Raw genomic sequence first — 21325 nt, 5'->3', positions numbered from 1 at the left:
GGTATTTATTTATTTTAAATTATATCAGATCTTTAAAGTGGAAGTTTTCTTTCCATTTGATGCGTTGTTTCTGTGCTCTGTTCTTCAGACATTATTGCTCATTTTTGGGACAAAGCCACAAGTTTCATGTCGTCTGACTTTGGTGAGCATATAACTGACTTCCAAAAGTTGCCTTTAGTATTTTTATTTTCTAACTTATTTTCCAGAAAAGGTGTTAAAAGGCATACTCTTAGTCATCCTACACTTTATGTGCATATTTAATTTAGTTAACTGTGACTGTAGGTTTTGTTTACTCCTTGAATAATTTAAGACTAGCTTTAAATAGACACTAAACACAGTCAGTGATGCAGTTAAGTTTCCCGTTACACTGGAGAGGAGTGATCTACTTAGATTTGTCTTCTTCAGACTAAAACCGATGATCCGCAAGGCAGTACTCTATTTAACAGCCACCTTTTAAGGGAATTTTGTTCAGCTGAATCTAAAACGTAAGCCTACATACGTAGTTTCCTGCTAAACTTTGCTTATATAAGGGAATACATTTCTTGGAAAGCTGGATGCAGATTTAAAAATTGTTACTTGGCTTTGCTGTCCTGGCATTCTCAGGGCAGAAAGATATTGTCATTTCCTGAGCGAGCCAACACTGACTTGTGATTTCAGTCTCCTATTCCTATTACTTTTGTGTGTGTGTTAGCTTGGTCTCTTAAAATTGATTTTAAGTTGTTTTTTCAGTCTTTGAAATTAATGATAGTAAGAAAAATTCCTCAAGCAATTAAAATTAAAAAAACATTTGCTAAAGGAAATACTGACTAATTATATATATCAACAGTCTCAGTATACCAATGAAAATATTTAAATAGCAGAATGGGAAAAACGCTACATACTAAAATACCAATGTTAAAGTTCTCTGCACTAAGCTTTTTACAAGCCAGTCAGCTCCAAACACTGTGAGGTGTGCTTGTATGGCCTGAACTCCCTGGGGTTAGCAGTTCCTGCTGCCTGTGAGTGATAAGAGCTGTAAGTGGCCTTAAATTTACATTTACAGATTTTCTCAGCTTTGTTTTTTTCTTTTGGGACATGTGACTATAGCACCCAGAAGCCTCACATTGTATAAAAGTCTATAAAAGTTGTACTAGGCTTGTGTTTTGACTTCATGAAAAGCTTTGATTTAAGATGAAATACATTTTGAAAGTCTCAGGTATTGACAACTTATAATAGGGCAGGATCTGTGACAGCAGGAACCAGATGTATTTTTTTCAGCCTGCAGCCTCAGTTCTGCCCTCTTCAAATACAAGGAAGAATAGTTGGCATTAAGGGAGTAGGTGCTAAATTTAAGGGATACTGTCCATAGTTCAAAATGCTCAGAAATTACCAGCATCCTGCTAATACAGGGTTAAATCTTAAGTAACTTCAGTTGCTACATAAGTGAGATGCGTGCCCATGACCAGTGTGTTGCAGTAATTCCAAGGTGACTTTGCTGCTGGCCTTCCTCTCCTTTCTCACCTTTCACTTCCTCTAGATTTCTTTTTTGCTGATTAACCTTTATTAAATTGACAACTGTGAGAAAGTTAAAAATAACAGCTCTTAAAAGATACTTGCAGTAACCAGACTGACCCCCTCCACTCATATGCTTTCCCTCCTTTCTCTGCAGTTCCCAAGGTTTTCACTTGGGACCACTGTAAAATCCTTGTGCTGCCTCAGCATAGTCCATGGAGCTTTGTTCTTCTCTGGGCTGACTTTCAAACTCGGTTGTTTTCCTTGTCAAATCTTTGTAAGAAAAATCAAAGAACTCTGAGCATTGCCACTGTGAAATGAAAGCCAGAATCAAATAAAAATGTCATTCCTCACTGCCTTCGAATCACCAGCAGCACTACATTTAAGAAAGGTATATTCTGATTAGAGTTAAGAAACCAAAACAAGACAAAACACAAAAAGACCTGCACACTAAAAACAAAATCGTCAAATGCTGTAATAGATAATCTAAACCAAATGTGAATCTGCCTCAGTTCTGTTACTGACCTGACTGTGATAGATCATTATTGGGTTTGGGAAGATGCAAGACTCATCAGTATTTCTTGTTAGACAACCCACAGTAAAGGGATGCGAAACAGGACATGGACAAATGCACAATTTTCACAGCTGGGGCTGGGAGGTAGTGCACACGGGATTGGGTAATACATGGAGAAATCTACATACCAGATGGATCACAATTTGTAATAAAAATCTCTCAGCATCAGGCTTGAGTAATCTGGGCAGGGATGGAAAATTTGTAGGAGGAGTAGCCCTTACAACCACATGAACTTTACCAAAATAATACCAAAATTTACCAAAATAATGGTTCGCATTTGGGCAGTGGTTTTGTTGGGAGGGGGATGCTATCCTCCTCTGGGAAAATGAGACTATTATGCAAACACAACTGATAAGAGTGTGGCTCCTTGGGCTCCTTCTAAAAGGAGGTTCCCCTCTTGCCGCTGTGCTATGCCACATGAAAATCATCTCATTCATCCTGGCAAAGTCTGGCTGCGCACAAAAACCAGGAGCTGGCTCCTACAGGATACCTTGGCTGTAGGCATCCAAGCCTAGCCTTGCTTTCAGACAATGCAGCCTTCAAAAAAAAAGATCACATTTATTGTGGTTGATGACATATTGCATATTATGATCAATAAAGGCCTTAATGGTCTTACAGAACTGAGAACAAAAATATTAACAGATGTAATGCTGTAGTTTCAACTGCTTTTTACAGCTATTGAATTAGAAAGATTGGACAAATAAATTACAGTTTTAATCTATTATCACACAGATAGAAGTGGTACAGCTCTAAGCTAACAGAGTATATCTCCAAAATTATGAAAGATGAACATGATGTCCCAAGGAGAAATACTTTTACAATAGTTAATAGTTGTTAATACTTATTTTTGTATGCTCCCCACTACAGAATCTTGTGATCGTTGACAACAGAATTTTGTATTTGACGATTCTCTCTCACCCACACAGTCATGCTTACCTTCGGAAAAATTACATTAATTTCTTGGTTCAAGCTCTCGGGGAACTTCTGCTTGCTGACTGACTCCTTTCTTCTTGCATTTGGCTTACAGCTTCAGTGAGGTTATTTTTCTTTGGTAACTTATTTTTTCATAACTTCAGTCTCTTCAGTGACAATAGTAAGTTCTTCATGGACAACATCTTCATGTAGTTCATTCATCTTAATGAAACACTGAAGGACTTCAATGTCTGTTTAGTGAAACAGAAGTACAATTGGGATCGAGCTGTGGACAGAAAGGTTGTTTTTACCTGAAAACATCAAGATTATACTGTTCTGGGCACTTCCCCTCTAGCAGACTCAGAACAGTAAACCCAGGCATATGTTTGCTTACATACAGCAATTTGGGCTCCTTCAACATCTTCTGAACTCTTTCATTTAGGGAGAACAGAGCAGGAGTGTTCCTCTACCAAAGAAGCAATCTAGGTTTCCTTTAGGGGCAAAGCTACTTTCAGAAGTTCCTGCTGCCCTCCTACACAATCTGTGTTCATGGTTCTTGTGTGCACTTTATCCCTGAAGGTCATCACCTCTCTGCTTTTATCCATGTAATGTGCCTTGCTGTAAACCAGATCTGTTCACTGATCCAAGTCCAAAACACACACACACTTTTTTTTCTTAACTCAAATCTTTCTCTAGGGGACATCGGTAGGAACGTTTATTTTTGTCTTCAGAAGGTCAAGCAAAGATAATCCTCTTCAGTGTATGTAGTATCCTACACAATCAGTGATCCCTTCCTTTCTGGTAAGATCACATTTGGATAAAAGCACACTATGAGGCCACTTGTGGCAATGAATCTAAAAAATGTAAGCAGAATTTGGGAACATCTCTCCCGAGCCTAGGTTTCAGTAGGCCATTAAGAATTAAAGCAAAGATACCCTGTCTTGTTAATCAGATTGCCTTTCTCGAGAGTATCTGTTTCCCAAATTACAGGAATCCCCATATGGAATTTTCCAGTTACCTCTCCTCAAGGAATCCGGACATGGCAGAGTGAAAATGTCATTTTGCTTGTTTGCAGAGGAATGGTTTTTTTTTTCATCCTGCATACGAAGGTAGAATGTCAGGAGATCTTCTCTCTTTGTTCTTTTGGTGGGGCGCTTCTTCCTCCAGGATCTTGCTGACTCATCTTCTCCCTCACTGATTCTTGTTCTGCGCCGTGTTGTTTTTTCCATGTATTTCTCACCTTCCAAAATGTCACAAAACAATTAGTGACTATTAACACCAAAATGAGAATCAATTGAAGACAGCAGAATGAATGGCCAAGGGAAAGCTTTAATATTTCTCAAGAAACAAGGCCTTTATCTGTGAGATCTTGGTGATGTCTGTGTACCTGTTGGTTCAGTACTGGATGCATAACTGCACAAAGTAGTCACGGCATAAGTGTTTAATAATTAAATACACCTGCAGCAGAACATCAGCAAAGGTTACAAGCAAATATCAGGTAGTAAAGCTTATTGAAAAACTTACTTATGTTCATCTTTTGCATACAATCAAAAGCGGTATTGTTGTACGGTGTGGGAGAAAGCAAGCCTTTTGTGTCAGAAGGATCAATAGTTCTTCATGGTGCTGAGCATAGTAACTTCTGTTTCACTCTTCCAGCTTTCCTAGATCTCTGTTTTTAAACTGCTTAGCAACAGACCACTGCTAGGCAAGGCAAAAGATTTGTCCCCTTTTCCTCTTCATAAGAAGCTGGTCACAAACGGTGGAGGAAACTGAAGCTGCATTTATTGTTAGCTGAAACAAAACCAAAAGCAACTGCTGCTTACCTGCAGAATATGCAAAGCCTGGCTGTGACTTAATTGCCCCCTTGGTGAGATAAGTGGAAATGGTATGTTGAAGCTTAACATGTAAGGCTACAAATAGAAAAAAATATTGTGGGATAATGACAGGAGAGCATATTTCAATACACTTCCTCTGTAGGCTTTCAAATCAAGCTTACCCTGTTTGTAATGACCTACAGCTCACCCCAAATAAGCTGAGACCATCAGAAAAGGAACTGACAAGTTCACCACAGCTCTTACTGACCAACAGTATTTTTGACCAACTCACTGCAGTACTTTGAGGTAGAAACAAGTGACAATGTCTCTTGTAGAAAATTAGCGTACTAAATTCAGTGCAAGATCTGGGGGAAAAAAATCTATTTAACAGGTTGGTTTTACCCACTCACATTACTGTCACAAAGGAACGGCACGTGTGGTACGCTGGCTTGTGGGCACCTTCCCCTCGTGGAGCGCAGGGCCCCTGGACAAGGAGCCATCCGTGCTATGGCCTCGGTGCACCGACCGCCTGGGCTTGCCTCACTCCCCGGTCCGACGGGCTGGGAGCTGCCTCCATCACTGTCGGAGCAGACCACACCACCTTTCACCCTTGGTCTGCTGTTTCCACCGATGCCGGCACACGTGCTGCCATCCACAGCAACCCTCGCTGTTCTGTTACAAAGCTCTGCATTCTCTTTCCCCAGGGCGCAGAAGCAGAGTTTCAGATTAACGCAAGCACAGATGTACTGGGGCAAACCTAACCTCTGCAGAGTAGCCCACCCTCAATAAAGGCCACAGCCCAGCTCCCAATGCCCCAGGAAGGGTATTAAGACCTAGGCAACCACCATATTAGATCCTGAAACACTCCTGTATTTCAGAGGTGCATGTTTAGGACTCCTCAGTAGACTGAACTGACTTTCCCAGTTCTGCTGTAGACTTTTTGATGCAGGGGGCCCTAAACTGCACATAACCTTAAACATCTTCCTGCACGTATCACATGCAGGAACGCCGTGGATTTTTTAATAATGACATAATACTTTCTGAAGTCTTTTCTAACTCTAATAATTTCTAACACTCAAATTGTTCTTAGCAACAAGCTGGTGTTTCATGGGGGACCATTACTGAAGAGTAATGATCGTTAAACCTTATCATATTGATTTCCCTTCCCATTTATCTACATTAAATTGCATCTGCCAAGTGCAGTCAGCAAGTTTTGTGAAGGTCTTCTGCAGTGTTTTATTACCAACCTTTTTTTTTACAGGTCTGAAAAGCTGACTCATTAGGTTTTTTTTTGCTGTTGTTTCACTCTTCACGCCCTGTCAAGATCAGACAAGCATGTTAAACACCACAGGTCTCCCTACACAGCACGAGCATGACACATCTGGAGTGCTGGGGCCCAGTGTTCTGGGCTCTCCAGTACAAGAAAGACATGGACATACTCAAATAAGACCAGCGAAGGGCCTAAACAATGATTAAGGGAGTGGAGCAGCCAAAATACAAGGAGAGGGTGAGAGCTGGGACTGTTCAGCCTGGAATAGAGAAGGCTCAGGGGGGGATCTTATTAGTGTGTACAAATACTGGACAAGAGGGTGTAAGGAAGATGAACCCAGGCTCTTCTGGGTATCCAGTGACAGGACAAGAGGCAGCGGGCACAAAATGCGAAAAATAAATTATGTTTAAATATAATAAAAAACTTTTTAGTAAAAAAGAGTGATCGAACTCTGGAACAAGCTGCTGAGAGAGGCTGTGGAGCCTCCCTCCTTGGAGATACTCAACACCCAATCAGACCCAGTCCTGGTCAACCTGCTCTGGCTGACCCTGCTCCACGCAGGGGCACTGGACCGTACAGTCTTCAGAGGTGCCTTCCGGCCTCAATTATTCCATGATTCTACAAGCTTTAAAAATTGCTGTATGGCACATTATTTATGTTATCAGGCTGAACAGTGTAAGGCTGCCAAGTTTAAATGCCATGAAAAACAGGTCAAGGGCCATGTTAGTACCAGGAGCACAAATTCCAAGTTTATTAGGGATCCACAGTGAGACAATCCTCCTACTAAGCCTCTACAGCAGCAGCCTGTTAATTCTGCAGTTTTAGTTTTCTCTCACCAAACCTATATAATGGAGCAAATGGTGAATTAATTCTGCAAATGCTTTTTTAAAAACCCCAACAAATCAAAAATAAAGTCAAAAAGTCCCCATACTACTCTGTCAAATGAGTATACATTACAGACCTTCACAGGTTTTTCATAGTTAATGTATGAAAACACTATCCAATGAATACAGGCGCACAGAAATAATCTGAAAGGGAACACAGAAGCCAAAAATCTAAATGCTTTCTCAGAAAGTACTCGCTTAGCATGCATATACAGATAGGTGTATAAAATGTTTGAGATGTCTATGTTTAGAGAGAGAGATTTCATGAATATACAAAAATATTTTGCCTGCTACAAAAGTTTAGCAAAATTTTAATATCACCCAATTCAGTACTTTCAGTATTCTGATTAAAATATACAGTCCATAATATACAGTAATACGCAGAACCATTTTACCAATGTTTTCAAAATTTCATAATTCAACAACTGTGCAAGTATATATTAAGACTCACTAATTTTACTGACACAGAGCACACCTGGAGTAAAACCAAGTGTTGTGCTTAACAGGGGCTAATTTCACAATATCCAGGAGGTCCATTTTCCTTAAAATTCAATTTCAGCAAGTCCACTTGCAAGATTACTAATGCCAGGTCACATCAAAGTGAGAGTGTTATGTAACATTACAGCCAAAAATACTGAAGTCATACACACCTTTAGTAAACATACGCATGCTAAACTGTATCAAGTCATTAAATGCATATATGATTTTGATACACACGTGTATTTTCTATCTGGGAGACATCTTTCCCTGGTATGTTTGTAGGTTCTCCTGAAGTATCTTTTTCTGGATTGCACAAAGCATCTGCAGTGGATAATGTGTTGTTTGTGACAGGTTCAGCAGCGTAACTGTGCAACATTTGCTCAAGTCTCTGAATACCTGTAAAAAGGAAATACAGAGGGAAATACTGACTGGACCTAGGGAAAAAAACAGTCACCATGAGAGTGATTAAACGCTGAAATGGATTCCTAAGGGAGGCTGTGTAACCTCTATCTTTAGACAGGCTCAAAACTTGACTGACAGCTTGCTCTTTGACTTAGAAACTGGCCCTACCTTGAGCAGGAAGTTATACTGGATGACCCAAGAGCTCCCTTTCGATCTACATTTTTCTATAACTCTATGTGCTTTACATAAATGAACATCTTCTTTACCAACAATATAAAGCATTCATTCAGGGTTTAGTATTTTACAGCATAAGAGATGAATATATTTTTCATATCCAACATGAGCCACACAAAAATGAGGGATGGTAGGGAACTCCCACATGTTATAAAGCATAATTTGAAAGAGAAAAATCCTTTCTCTTTCAAAACATAAAATTTGTTCCTTACTTCTGACAGAGTAAAAATAAATTTTTAAAATTAAATTCTGAAGGCTTTAGAGGTTTAACATAACCCAACATAAGTGCTTTGTAACCTACGCTCTGGGCCGATCTGATACTTCTCAGTTCATACAAACTCTAAAAATGCCCCTCAGAAGCTGAGAGAGAATAATTAGGTTTGAACTCATTATTTATGATGTTAATGTCTCTTAAAACTTGAGTGCTACTACATGCCATATTAGAAGTAAAACCCACTTACACAAGTAAATCTTATCTGCAGAATCGGAGAAAACCAGTCTAAACCATCCAGGTTCATAACAATAAAAAGCTTTTCCAGGACTAAGGAGTTTTTTATCAAGAAGCTTCTGCCATAATTCAAGTTCAGCTTCAAATGTCTGTGATTTTAAGAACTAAAAGAAGAAAATAGTTTTTTATTAAAGGTTGAACATGTGCATTAATTCATTAAAAGGATTTTCCAGGCCTTGATAAAGTGTGTAATAACATACACAAGTAATTTTTACACTTCCGTGTTTTACATTCCCACCCCTTTTTAAACTTTACATACTTTTCTGCCCACACAGAGAGTCCTCCCAAACTTTTCAGCACGGGTATTCCAACATCTGCAAGCCCATCCACGAGAATATTCTGTGCTTCTTTAAGTCGCTTTTTGTTGGTGGGAAAAAACACATTATCCGACCAATCTATCAAAGCAAGAAAAATATAATTGTTTTATTCCCACTTGCAATGGGGGAAAAAAAAAAAAAAAACAAACCCAAACCCCAACAAACAGTGCAATGGAAACATTTCTAGTGTGGCTAACCTCTGTCCCTAACGAATTGACTGAGAATGTGCTGAACAAGTCCAGGACAGCTATGGAAGACAGCCAGTTGATTTACAGCTTTCCGAATTACATAATTTCTGGTGTACAATACTCCAACTCTGATACCACTCATACCAAAATCCTTGGAGGACAAAAAGAAGACAGTGAGGTGTCATTTTTACTCTCTGTTTGTGCTTTGTCAAGCCCCCATGTCTAGAATCATTGTGATGTATACGAAAAAACCCCTTCTGGAGTAAATTCTCAATGTTGCCAAACGGAGTCCTAAGCGTGATGAAAATCAGCCAGCAACTTCTGAACAGCCCTGTGGCAGGGAGGTCAGTGGATTTTACAGGGTTGTTTTACAGACAACTGAAAACATATTTAGCTCATACCCTTGGGCTGTCCCCAATATACCCTGCTATTGTTTCCAAGCAGTCATCAGTTTACTGCTCCCTCCAAGAGAAAAGGCAAAATGCTACAGATCCAAAATGTGGTTTTATGTTTCAATGACTTTAATACATATGCATTAACTGTTGCTGTTAAGAAGGTCCCAAATTAAACTTTAACAAATTTTACATTGCCAAAGAAGAAAGCAAATTAATTAACAAAGAGAAACTCGGTTTGGCACCTATAACACAAATTATGTCAGAATAGCCCAACTAATTTTTGTGGAGAAATATCTTAAATAAAACCACAAACACAGTATTTCACCCACCTTGCTAAAACCCCACATAAAATGTGTCCGTTCTGGATCTGGTAAACTGAATGAGAAGAGAGGAAGACAAGAACTGTTGCTATAGAAGAGTAAATTATGCAGCTTAGAAAAATGCTTATATTTGTAAAATTGTAGTTATTTCTTAGTAAAATTGGTATTTAATCCTTTAATGTGACATGACATTTTTTCAGAGATCTTTTAACAAAACATTACCGTACGATACTGATCTCCCAAGTATGTGCTGAAGCACTGATTTAAAAAAAAAAAAACCAAACCCAAACAGAAGGGATCTGCACTAAGATGTAACAGTCCAGTTACAATTCCCAGATTCCCACTGCATAGACAGTGACCACACACGCATTAAAACAAAAGCAGTATTTCCACAAGTGATGCACAACTGCTATTGTACTTGATGGAGAAGAATTGTTTGCTCAGCTATGCTCCATTTTAGGCTATGAAAAGGAAAATTGAACATTTTAGAGCAGGCACCTACACAGTGGGATGAACTAAACAAAATACACCGCAGTGTAGCACTGAAAAATGATGTGTTTTTTTTTTTCTCCTTTGTGTAAATTTGTGTAAGTACAGCCACAGCTGGAAAATTCCTTCTTGAGCCTAATGGAGTTGGGTGAACTTTCACAATGACAGGAGTATTTTTTTAGGCTTCATTTATGGTTCATGATCTTGTATGGGTGCAGGCTCACTAGGCTTGGCTGTACTTGGATGGACTTGGAAATATCCCATCAGTATGAAATTTATGCAGTTATACAAAGCCAACACATACTTCTGGGGAAAGAAGTTTTATTAGTCAGATATAAATATGTTTAAATATTCTTAAAACATTTATTCTTTTAATCACCTGTTAGGAAACTAAAAGCCCAACAGTATATTTAGTCGGGAAGAAGCCTCATTACAGCAGGTAACTTGTACAACAACCTTAAGCAACTTCACTACCATTACAGTGAGAGCCTTATGCTCAGGCTGTTTAACAGGGAGCAACAAAGAAAAGCAGTGGCAGAATGACTATGGGCTCTATCAATTGTTATTATTACTGTATCATACACATTAGCTGGAAGCAAAAGATCTGCCATTTAAAGCCGTCTATGAGGAAGATCTCTTGTATTAACTAGTCTCATAGTTGCAAAGACTTGAATATGTGTTCATTTGCACTGTACCAGTTACACTAGATAACCAGAAGTCTGAAAAAAATGGCATGGGTTCTATTTAGGATTAAATAGCTTCTAATCCCTGTTAAGAAATCACACTTACCAATCTAAGCTAAGAACACTGGTGAAGGTGGTATCATCATAAACAGACAGCATGTATATTTCATCCATTATTACATGCAATTTGTATCTATGTATGTAAAAATACAGGCATATTAACATATTTAAAAGAAACTTCTTTGCATATATTTATGTATAATCTCAACTACTGCCATAGCAAACTATCCATTAGCATGCCTATTTGTTATTATATTCCCCCTACAAATTTTACACAGAGAGGTCACCAGGCATACTGTGAGCGCTCGTGAATCACCAACTTCTATTTATACATATTCTGTATTTCGCAGCAGAAGTAACATTTCATATATCTGAAACAAAATCCAACTGCATGCTCAATCCAATGGTTCTCTGGAATATGTATGGTCCCATCCAACTCTTATTTGAATTTTAAAATGAACACAGCAATGTATTATAAACTTCTCTACCCTGCAAGATTTCTCCAGTGAGACGGGAAGTCAAATGCAGATGTTAGATTTTAAAAAAGACTTGTCATGCACTTAAGATAACTACCTAATATACTTTTGCTGTGAAAACCACAGTAAACAGAAAGCCACATTATCATAAAAGCTATGCACATATTTATAAATACTGACAAAACTGCAGAACAGTTTTAAACATCCAAATAGTGCAGGTATCCTCTTCTAAGTAAAGTTCATTTACTTTGATCATTGAGTTCTATAATTTTATTTAGAAGGAAGTTTGGTTTCAGAACTGTTTTTACATTAAAAATAAAATTATTTCTTCTAAACCTTATCCACTAACATTATTATAGTACCAGCTTAAGTTGGTTGCATCCTGAAATCCATGGGGCATGCTGAGAAAAGATACATTTGCCTTTTAAAAAACTTTGTAACTGGAGGTAGCCCACTGAATTCTACCAACACAACTGCCACTTCCATGAAAAGAAAATCATGCCAAAAATGCAGGAATGTTGTGCCATCCCCAGTAATCTTTGGTAATTAACAAACAATTAATACTAACTTATTCTATTTAAGACTCTCAGATACTAAGTATTGTTAGCTTGCAAAGTGTGTACAGGATTTTGTGGTCATCATTTGGCAGAAGCTCACTGAAATAATAAAGAAATATATCTTTTCCTAAAAAAATAGAGATGTTTTTCAAATGGAAATGTTTTTTTCTCCACCAGTACCCAACGGATTCAGGAGACTGTTGGAGCCTTGAACATGAACTCTGAGCTGGGCAAGGATAAAAGAAGTGGAATGGGGAAGAGATGTTTCAGAAGTACATTCCTTTGTCAGAAAGTGAATTGCTTGCTTATCTCAAGCTAAGTAGGTATAAAAGCTACAAAACTTCAGACCGTTGATTTACTCTTTGCCAATTCAATTACTCTCCCCTAATATCAAATGTTAAGGTTTTCTTATTTTGATAATGTTTCAAATGATGGCGCTGGCCATGTTTACTACTACTGATACAGACTGATAATCAACTTGTCATCTTTCAGAGCCATGCATCAAAGCAGTTTAATAAAGAAACATTGTCAAGCAAATAAAAAGCTTTATAAGTTTAAACCACACACAAAAGAAAAAAAAATTCCAACAGTATTTCATTCAGAAAGACAGTGTTGGATCCCACCTTAAGCAATTTATTCTAGTGTTCCCAGAAAGGACAAGTAAAAAGGAGAGTTACACAAGAAATATGATCAGGACCCTCCCTGTCCACCACCTCCTCCAAACACGTTCAAGCAAAGAACAGGCAATCACCAAAAGGTGATTTTTCATCACTGCTATATTGCATTAACAGAAAAGTAAATACCAAATAAATAGCACTAGGGTTCAAACCGGTGTGCAAACTCTAGACATTCTTTCAGTAATTGTGCTGAGTAAATGTCCCCTAATGGGTTGTGGGGGTTGATCAGGATTAATGATCTGATTCGGATGCCCTGGAAAAAGAAAAACTGATAGTTGGAGACACAAACAATGTCAAACCAATGACTAGTGAGGATGAAGCGAGGAAGTTTGTGAACCCTTCAGTGAAAAGCAGCTTCTGAAAATTATTTAATTACATACTATAATTACTATATAGACTAAGGTTCCAGCTACTGACTTTGTTTCATAATTTATCCAATAACACCCCAAAAGACATACTAAATAGTTTATTAGTAAAGGGTAATCAGGTTAGCACTCATCTGAAACACCCATTGTTATCGACAGGCAAGACTATGGTGTTGTAGGGATTAATACTGTTTCTACAGGCATACTTCCAAAATAATTTCCCAGGACTGAGCAAAGTTACTGTTGACAAAGCTGGAAAAACTGAACAGAAATTGAACTTTGACATTTAATAACCTGCTAAGTAAGTAATTTTTCAATGTTGCTTGTTTCTTTAAACAAGTAATACAATCTGGAGAAGACAGAAAATGAAATTACTTGGTGTTCTAGGAGATGTGTAGAAGCCCTGGGCAAATAATTACTTTTTAATTATATTTATCAACAGTACAGAATTTCTGTTATGGAAATTCTCTCTCCATGAACCTGAATATTCTACTGTGTACTACGAAGACTCACGTTTGATTAAAAAATCAGATTACAAGTACAAACATAACCAGTCTTTTTAACTCAACAGGTATTTTTCAGAAAATCATCTATTTTCTATTTGCTAAAAAAAAATCCTTAATGTACATTAACATAAACTATATGCACCAAATATACTTTTATTGTACATAATCAAAGAGAGCAATGACTACAGCAGGAACTCTCAAGACTTTAAGCACATCAACATGAGGAGTTGCCTTTTTACTTCATGCTGGGGATAAACTTGAAATTAAACTATTGTTTTTTGTTTCCACATTTTTAATTTTTAGAAAACATCACCCACTGCAAATTCTCACTCCACATGAGCCTCCTCCAAAGGCCATTATTTGCAAAGACCAACTCCCAGGGAACTCCGGGAAATCAAGTTCAATGATGAGAAAGCCCTGATATTTGCTCTCCCTGACTTATGCAATTTGTTTAAGCATTAATGGTTACTGTGAGCAAGAACTTCACATGAAATGAACTTTCAGTGCTTTTTTTTTCAGCCTTTGATTCCAGCTACAGGAAGAAATTACCTGAAAACAAAGTAAGATGCAAATATTAAACACAAATAGCTGTTCCCCAAGTATTCCTTTCACAATAGCATATTTAGTGTATTTGATATCTGACGTGTATTAAGCAGAAGATTCTGAGTGAGGCATTATTGTCCATAGGAACAGCTGCTGTGGGATGGCAGCTTCTCAATTGTTGTTCTAGTCTCGTTCCTCCAGTTATTTATGATATTACATGTATCCAAAGCAGATGTTTATAATATCATTTGTGAGAACAGCTTCAGCTCTAGAAGGCTGACAAACCCACGCAGAGCTCTGAAGAGTTAATACCTGGTCTGTGGTCCAGCACATTGTCCAGCTAGCTCATGTCCTGGCAGCCCCAGCACGGCGCAGGGACGCTACCTGCCTCCCTCTGCTCCCATCGAGTGGGAAGTGGCTGAATGCTCGGGCTCACTTGGGCTGGCAAAGGCACGGACAGATGACATGGACGTACAGATGGTGTCTAAACATAGGCACCATGCTGATCAAGTAATTAGCTAACTAGGACAGCTTCGACAGAGCTATAAAAAAAGTTACACACACATTTGCATGTATCCAAAATACCCACCTTCTGTATGTGACCTTACTTATAACTGACCTCTACCAGTGATCTTCCTTGTAACTATATGATTTATCTATTGTTAAACCTCATTTTCTAACCTGGAAGAGGACACAAGAAGTCTATCTCACTTAATGTTTTGAAACGTCACTGTCATCACCACCACACCTTTGCTGGCTCTTTTCAAGGACGAGCACAAACAGTTAAGTTTAAGTGTATTTATAATTTTCCATGAAGTGAGTGGATTATGAATATCAAGATAATAGGAATAGGAAACATTTTAGCCTGAAATACTGGTGAGCACTATTCTGTGAACACTCACAAACCCAAGTTTTTACATAGAAGAAAAGCAGTTCCAAAAACAGAGAGAAACGTGGAAAAAAAAAATTCTGTGACAAGCAATTAAAATCCTTATTTATGCAATCCTGATCAGAATAAAATCACTGAACATGCTGAGTATTTTGAACTAATTAAATTCCTAAACGCTGGAAGAATTACATTTGTACTTCTTTGTTTGCTAGCAATTTCTTGTTAGCTGGAACTCAGAAGAACCCTCTTCAAAATCACATTGGACATGTTTCTTTCATTAACCAAGCGGGTTGTTACAGTAGCATATTCTATCTTCTGAGGGTCAGGACAATAGCTTGTTTACAACACTTTGAATTCCATTAAAATCTACAGAGAAAGAAACTTGGTCTTGAAACACAAGTTAAGATCTGTTCTTCATAAAACAGAGTCAGGGAGTTTCTCTGTATTTTGTTACAGTGCCCACACTGGAAAATCAGTTCAACTCCTGTTGCTAGAGTTGGACTCACCTTAGTCACAAGACTGAAAATCTGCACAGATGAAATTGTACAAATGCTTCAATGCTGAAAACATATGCTACTTACAAAATAACTAAGAAAACATGAAAATCAGAAATCAATGTTATTGATACCTGCTTTTTAGCTCTCTGCAATGCATCTTCCAATTTTTCAACTGTTAACCGGAAAGGATGACTTTCTTCATCAGTCACCTACAGAACAAAAAAACCCAGTAAGAATTAAAAAGTATTAAAAATATAAAGAAATAAAAAAGCAGACAGTGAAGGAACACTCCCACCTAGTGAAAATAAAATTGCTACTGGCTTTTATAAAGTAAAAGAATTTGAAACTAAGATCAGTCTTTTCTATATAACTCAATTATTTTGTTTTTAATGTCTCCCTTATCCAAGACTACACTATCAGTGACTTACAGGAGAACTTGCGTACTTGAAAGATCACTTTTTTTCTCCTCTGACTGTATGATTTGGTCTTATAAAAGACACTTTGACCTGCCTCAGGAATTACTGAGCTTTCAAAGGGGGAACCAATGTTACACAACCTATGTGGTAGATACATCTTTAAGTGCTTAAAGGGAAAAATTTGCAAACCAAATTTACTCATAGTAGGAGTGACAGACTTAGAGCTGACAAATTATAATTCAGCATGTCAGTGCAGAACAGTCTCTGCATGGCACAAATGTAATCCTACACGTCTGATGACACCAGTTGCCTATCATGCTGCAGGCTGAGAAAAAGACAGGCTGTCTAAAAGTGCTAGACTTGTCCTATCTCTTCACTTGGACCCGGTCTGCATTTTCAGGTTTTTCTGATCATTCCCTATGAAATGTCTGTTAAAGCCTGTGAATAACTAAAGCTTTACCTCACTGAACAAGGGCACATGAACAGGCTGTATCCCGCCATATAGCCATGTTTTCAAATTTATACCACCATAGTATGGAGCTGGAATAAGATATCCATCTAAAAAGATTAAAAATTGAAATTAACATTTCTCATGAGCAATTATTTCATTATACTCTAACAGACTAAACTGACAATCTAAGAATTTGACATCTGCTTTAATCTCAAAGCCTTCACTTTGGCCCAAGCCAGTATTTAAACAAAACTGAAAATTCAGCATATGTCAATCAACCTGTATTCTTTTCCCAATATTCTTCCTTAGCATTTGCAATAGCAGATGTGACAGTCAGACATATTTAAAGTTTTTTTGCAATAAACAGACCTGATCAACTACTTGTTGTATAAAGACAATTATACAACTTGTACAATATTGTCATACTATAGAGTACTGTCATACAATAATGACAAATAATGATCTTTCAATATTTTGCTAATGCTTTGTTACTATCAATTGTTTTATCAGCGATTGCTGTGAGCCTCAACTACTTCTTTTTAGTTGCCAAGGTGCTATCTTGCAGCCAGCGACCCTACAGCACCATGGAACTTTTTTCCTTCCTCATTTTTCTGCTGTGAAGTTGCCCGAGGTTGGGGTTCTCCTGGAAAAGCCCTGTGTGACAGGGTTTCAGAGGGTACAGCGTGGGCCTCCTGTGTTAATGAAGGGGTGAAAAGGAGCCTGTCAGCAAACAGAAGAGTTCCTGGTAATACTGTACAAATACAATGAAATCTGAACATATTAAAATAGACACGGATACAAGTAGCCTGCAGTGACCATTATCATTTAAAGCTACACAAAACTCATCGGTTTCACAGCACTTTTGCCACCGATATGCTGAAGTCACCGCACCACATTGCCCTACCTCACCCCACCCTCCTCCCGAGGGCTCTGGGTGCCAGCAGCGAGGTGCTGCTGGGGTGGCACAGCCTCCTGGACAGGAAGCCACCTCAGTCACCCTGGTCACCTTCCCTCCCTGCAGCTCTTCATGGATTTCCCCATTCTCTGCTGCACTGCACACCTAAGCTGCTTGTCTCATTCCAAACCAGAGAAGAAACCATTTTCCCTTCCTGAGCTCTCTTTTTCCTCCTACTGCCTACTTCAGCTGTGTGCAGATACTGTTTACCGGGACTCCACTACTGCTTTGCATTCTCACCTCTGTTTCCTCCTCACCTCCACCCTTGCTTGACCAAGAACCCCTCTTTTGCTGCAGCTCCTTTCCCCTGTTCCAGACTCCTTCTACATGTTTTCCTTACTCAATTACCCAAATTTTCTCTGGGTACCAGATTTCAACCCAGTCCACCTCTATCTGTGTGTGCCTACTTCCTCCAGCTTCCACCATGGTTCTCATTTCTTTTTCTCATAACTTTTCAAAATACAATGCATTCTCTTAATACCCTTCTCTTCCTATAGTGCTCCTAAAAAACGAGGATTGCATTGCAGAAAGTGAGTGGGCCTGCTGATACCTCAGACATTTTCCAGCATTCTAGAAATAGAGGCATTACTTCAAAGACACTCTTCCCGTGACGAAGAAATACCATTCCTTGTCTCATTCAGGCAGTTAGAGTAACAGCAGGCTGTCACAATACGATTATATTAACTGCTAACAAATGTTTTTAAGTAAATAATCAAGCTTTTACTCACCACCAGGGTCACATAATACAGTTGACAGAGTAGCAAAAACAGCACAACAGCCATTCATAACAGTTATCTGAAGGAAGTAGTACAAACTTTCCTTTAGCAATGAAATATTTAGCAGAAATATCAGCACTCTAGTTCAAATTCAAAAAGAGTGAAAAAGCAACCCTAATACAGCAATAAGATCAAGTCCTTAAATCTTACATCTCGCCCACTTTTTCAAATGGAAAATTAGCGCTACTAAGACTTATGCAAACCTGGCATGTATCCCTCCTGTAGTATCTTGCCGACATCTGTGTTGAGATTTACTCAACTTTATCAGTTTAAGAAAAATAAGATGCAAAGATAAAGCACTTGTCTTACATGTTCCGGATTCAATGCTTTTGCAGCTCTGGCATAGTCAGTTAGAAATTTGGCAATTTATTCTCGGAAGCTGAAACACAGAATTAAAGTCAACCACACAATTATGTAATTCTCAGGAAAAACAAGCACAAAATACGCACAGAAGAAAATAGAACAAACACATAATTCATTCTGTTGTGAAAGCCTTGAAGACTTTGATTAAATAATGTAATTTCCTCAGATAGCCAGTGTGTTACATTTTGTGAGACAGAAGCACACAGAAGCCATCTGTTACCTTGAGTAACAGTGACTGTGACTCAACTATTATTGTTGTACATGAGGAAAAATGAGAAAATAAAGCGTCTTTGAGCCTGAGTAGGATCTATTTTTGGAGAAAGGACAAAAATTTGGTAGCACAAACAGTGAAAACTCAATCAATGCTTAATTCTTTAGATCAAGATAGGCTTTCAGCCTGAGTGAAGGCAATGGTGTAGTTCCTGTCAATCTTCAGGGAGCCAGTATTTCACCTCTACTCTTTACAGCCCTCAGAACTTCAGTTTATCCCTCACCAAGACTAGAATGAATCATTCCAGGAACGATTTGCCATAGCTCTGGAGGAATGAATACATGCTCTCTTGCTTGCCAACAAGCCCCCAAATCTTTGACCTTTGGCATTCTAGGTCTTTGTGGCACACTGAGGGTGGAGAGAAAACCAGAATAAAACTCCAGAAAGGTTAATTCCTGCACAGGAACCCAAAAGCCTGACAGTGTGCAGACAGCAGTAACACAGCTATCCTTCGGTTCACCAGAGGAATGAAACCACACCCGGCTTCACACAAGCCCCGACTAGCGCTGACCACGGATGAGGTGATAGATAACAAATTTCTTACCTTCTAGTACCTTGTGTATCACAATACTGGAAAAGCTCAGGCTCCAGATAGTTCATATCAGGTCTTGTGAGCTAGTGACAAGAAAGAGAAACGCTGTAGAACACAGTGTTCTTAGGAGTTTCTGTTCTGCTGTAGCAGAGTAAAATGTGATTTTAAAATACCAAACCCATTGTTCAGTAACATTAAGGAAATGGAGACTATAAAAATTCATGAGTTACAATTATATTTATACTTTGCACTTCTCTTTTTCAGTTTTAAGATTTTATTAAACAACATTAAAATATTATCAAAGGAAAAAATAACGAAGGAATTATTTATTGGATTTTTCTGTCATATATTAAAACAAGTCCTGAATAACACATCAAGGAAAAGCATCCCAGCAGTACCTAAGAGGTTATGCAGCCACTTCTGAGATATATCAAAGCTCAAACAATTCTTGCAATATTTACAATACCAGCTCTTCATTCACATGTCAACTTTGATCAGCTTCTCAACCAACAGAAGAAAAATAATGGCAATCCTATCTGTTACAGAATAAAACTAGCTGTATTATCAGCAGTGGCTTTCTTGATCTCAGAGGAGGTGTACCTTCTGAAAACTGGCTCAGTTCTGTACTCATTGTGGCACTGATATTGGTTTACTTCTAAGAAAAAACACTTCCTCTCCGGTTGCTAGCACTGCCACTTCATCAGCTAACCAAGCTGTACATTGCGTTTATGCCTGACCCTCCGTCACAAGCATTGCAAATGCACCAGCAGCTGCACAAGTGCAAATTCATCACCTCATGTAAGGAGGAAGGAGACACAAGAGGTAATTTGTAAGCTGCAGAAGCTGGCCTGGCAACTAGATCTTCTTTTTGCCAACACATAAGCAACAATACCATGCCTTCCAGCAGAGGAGCTAGAAATAACAACTCTGGGGAAAACAACTTCTTTAAAGAATACGTAATTTCCCCATGGTTGCATTCCAGAGGCTGGCTCTTACTGCAGTGCACAGCAGCGTAATATTTAGGTTATAGCTTTAATTTTGCTCAAAGTCTGAATTTCACGTGTGGAGCATATTCAGTCAAAGTTTTGGCTTTGCCATCAAAGAAGAGAGAAAACACACTTCTTCCTGAAAGGTGGCATTCCAAAGCAGTATTTTCTGCTGAAATAGGTACCAGTTCTGTTCAGAGTACATATACAATCAAATGTGAATGAAGTTTAAGCAAAACCAAAACTATTCTGGTTTTCAACCAGGTGCAAGTTTTCAATATAAATATTACTTGGCAAATTATTTCCGAGTGAGCAACTGGAACATATACATAGAAACATCTAAAGCGTGCTTCCCTGTGAAAGCTGTCAGTGTCCTACCCTGGATGTTACCTTCCCTGCGCTGAATTGTTCACCGGCCACCTGTCAAAGTCGAACTGGCGGTGAAATCCCTTAGTCAGAAGGCAGCAGCACTTACTCTCTCCTCTATCAGGTCAAAGCAAAGCTTGTCTCACTTGTGCCCAAATTCAGGACGCCCTGGAAGAGATGGCAGCTATTGAACGACGCCGGGGCTGGAGGAGGGACCCGCCCGCTGGGTTCCCGCTCGGCTTCCCCGGCCCCGGAGGCACCTCCCGGGGCTGCCGGCAGGCACCTCCCGGGACGGGGCCGCGGGCCGGGCCTCTCCCCGCACCTGCGGATTGCGCCGGCGATGCGGGCGCCGCGGGCCGAGAGGGCCGGGCCCTGGCCCTGCGCAGGCCGCCCGCCGCCGCTCATCCCCCGCGGGGTCCCGCCGGGCCCCCCCGGCCCCGCGGCGAGGGCGGGGAAGGGCCGCGGTGGGCCGCGGGGGGGGGGGGGGGGGGGGGCAGGAGCACCACCTCGGGGCGGGGGGCCCCGGGCTGGGGCGGGTCCGTCCCGCCGCTCGGCCGGACAGACGGACCTGCCCTTGCGCTTCCGTCACCTGCCGCGGGGCGGGGAGCGGGCACGGGGCTGCCGCCTCGGCTACCGGCGCGCGTGTAGTAATGTCACTTGCTAAAAACGTACTTGCTG

At 39.5% G+C, this 21325-nt stretch overlaps 1 protein-coding gene across 1 annotated transcript; it reads right to left on the bottom strand.

Annotated features, from left to right (window-relative positions):
* Positions 1 to 76: 76 nt before the first annotated feature.
* LOC104357550 (1-aminocyclopropane-1-carboxylate synthase-like protein 1) lies at positions 77 to 21052 on the bottom strand. The gene is given in 18 exon segments (XM_042802118.1): positions 77 to 1801; positions 3002 to 3228; positions 3996 to 4217; positions 7663 to 7821; positions 8523 to 8673; positions 8825 to 8964; positions 9084 to 9225; positions 9799 to 9844; positions 11068 to 11154; positions 12884 to 12984; positions 15663 to 15740; positions 16408 to 16505; positions 18082 to 18148; positions 18439 to 18508; positions 19308 to 19378; positions 20757 to 20788; positions 20791 to 20886; positions 20974 to 21052. Coding segments are annotated over 17 exon segments (1746 nt in total). The 3' UTR covers positions 77 to 1801; positions 3002 to 3121.
* Positions 21053 to 21325: the final 273 nt, after the last annotated feature.

Source organism: Tyto alba, unplaced genomic scaffold (assembly GCF_018691265.1).
Source record: "Tyto alba isolate M040663 unplaced genomic scaffold, T.alba_DEE_v4.0 Super-Scaffold_38, whole genome shotgun sequence".
NCBI lineage: Eukaryota > Metazoa > Chordata > Aves > Strigiformes > Tytonidae > Tyto > Tyto alba.
The sequence above is the reverse complement of the archived record's forward strand: the minus strand, read 5'-3'. Positions and strand labels throughout refer to the sequence as shown.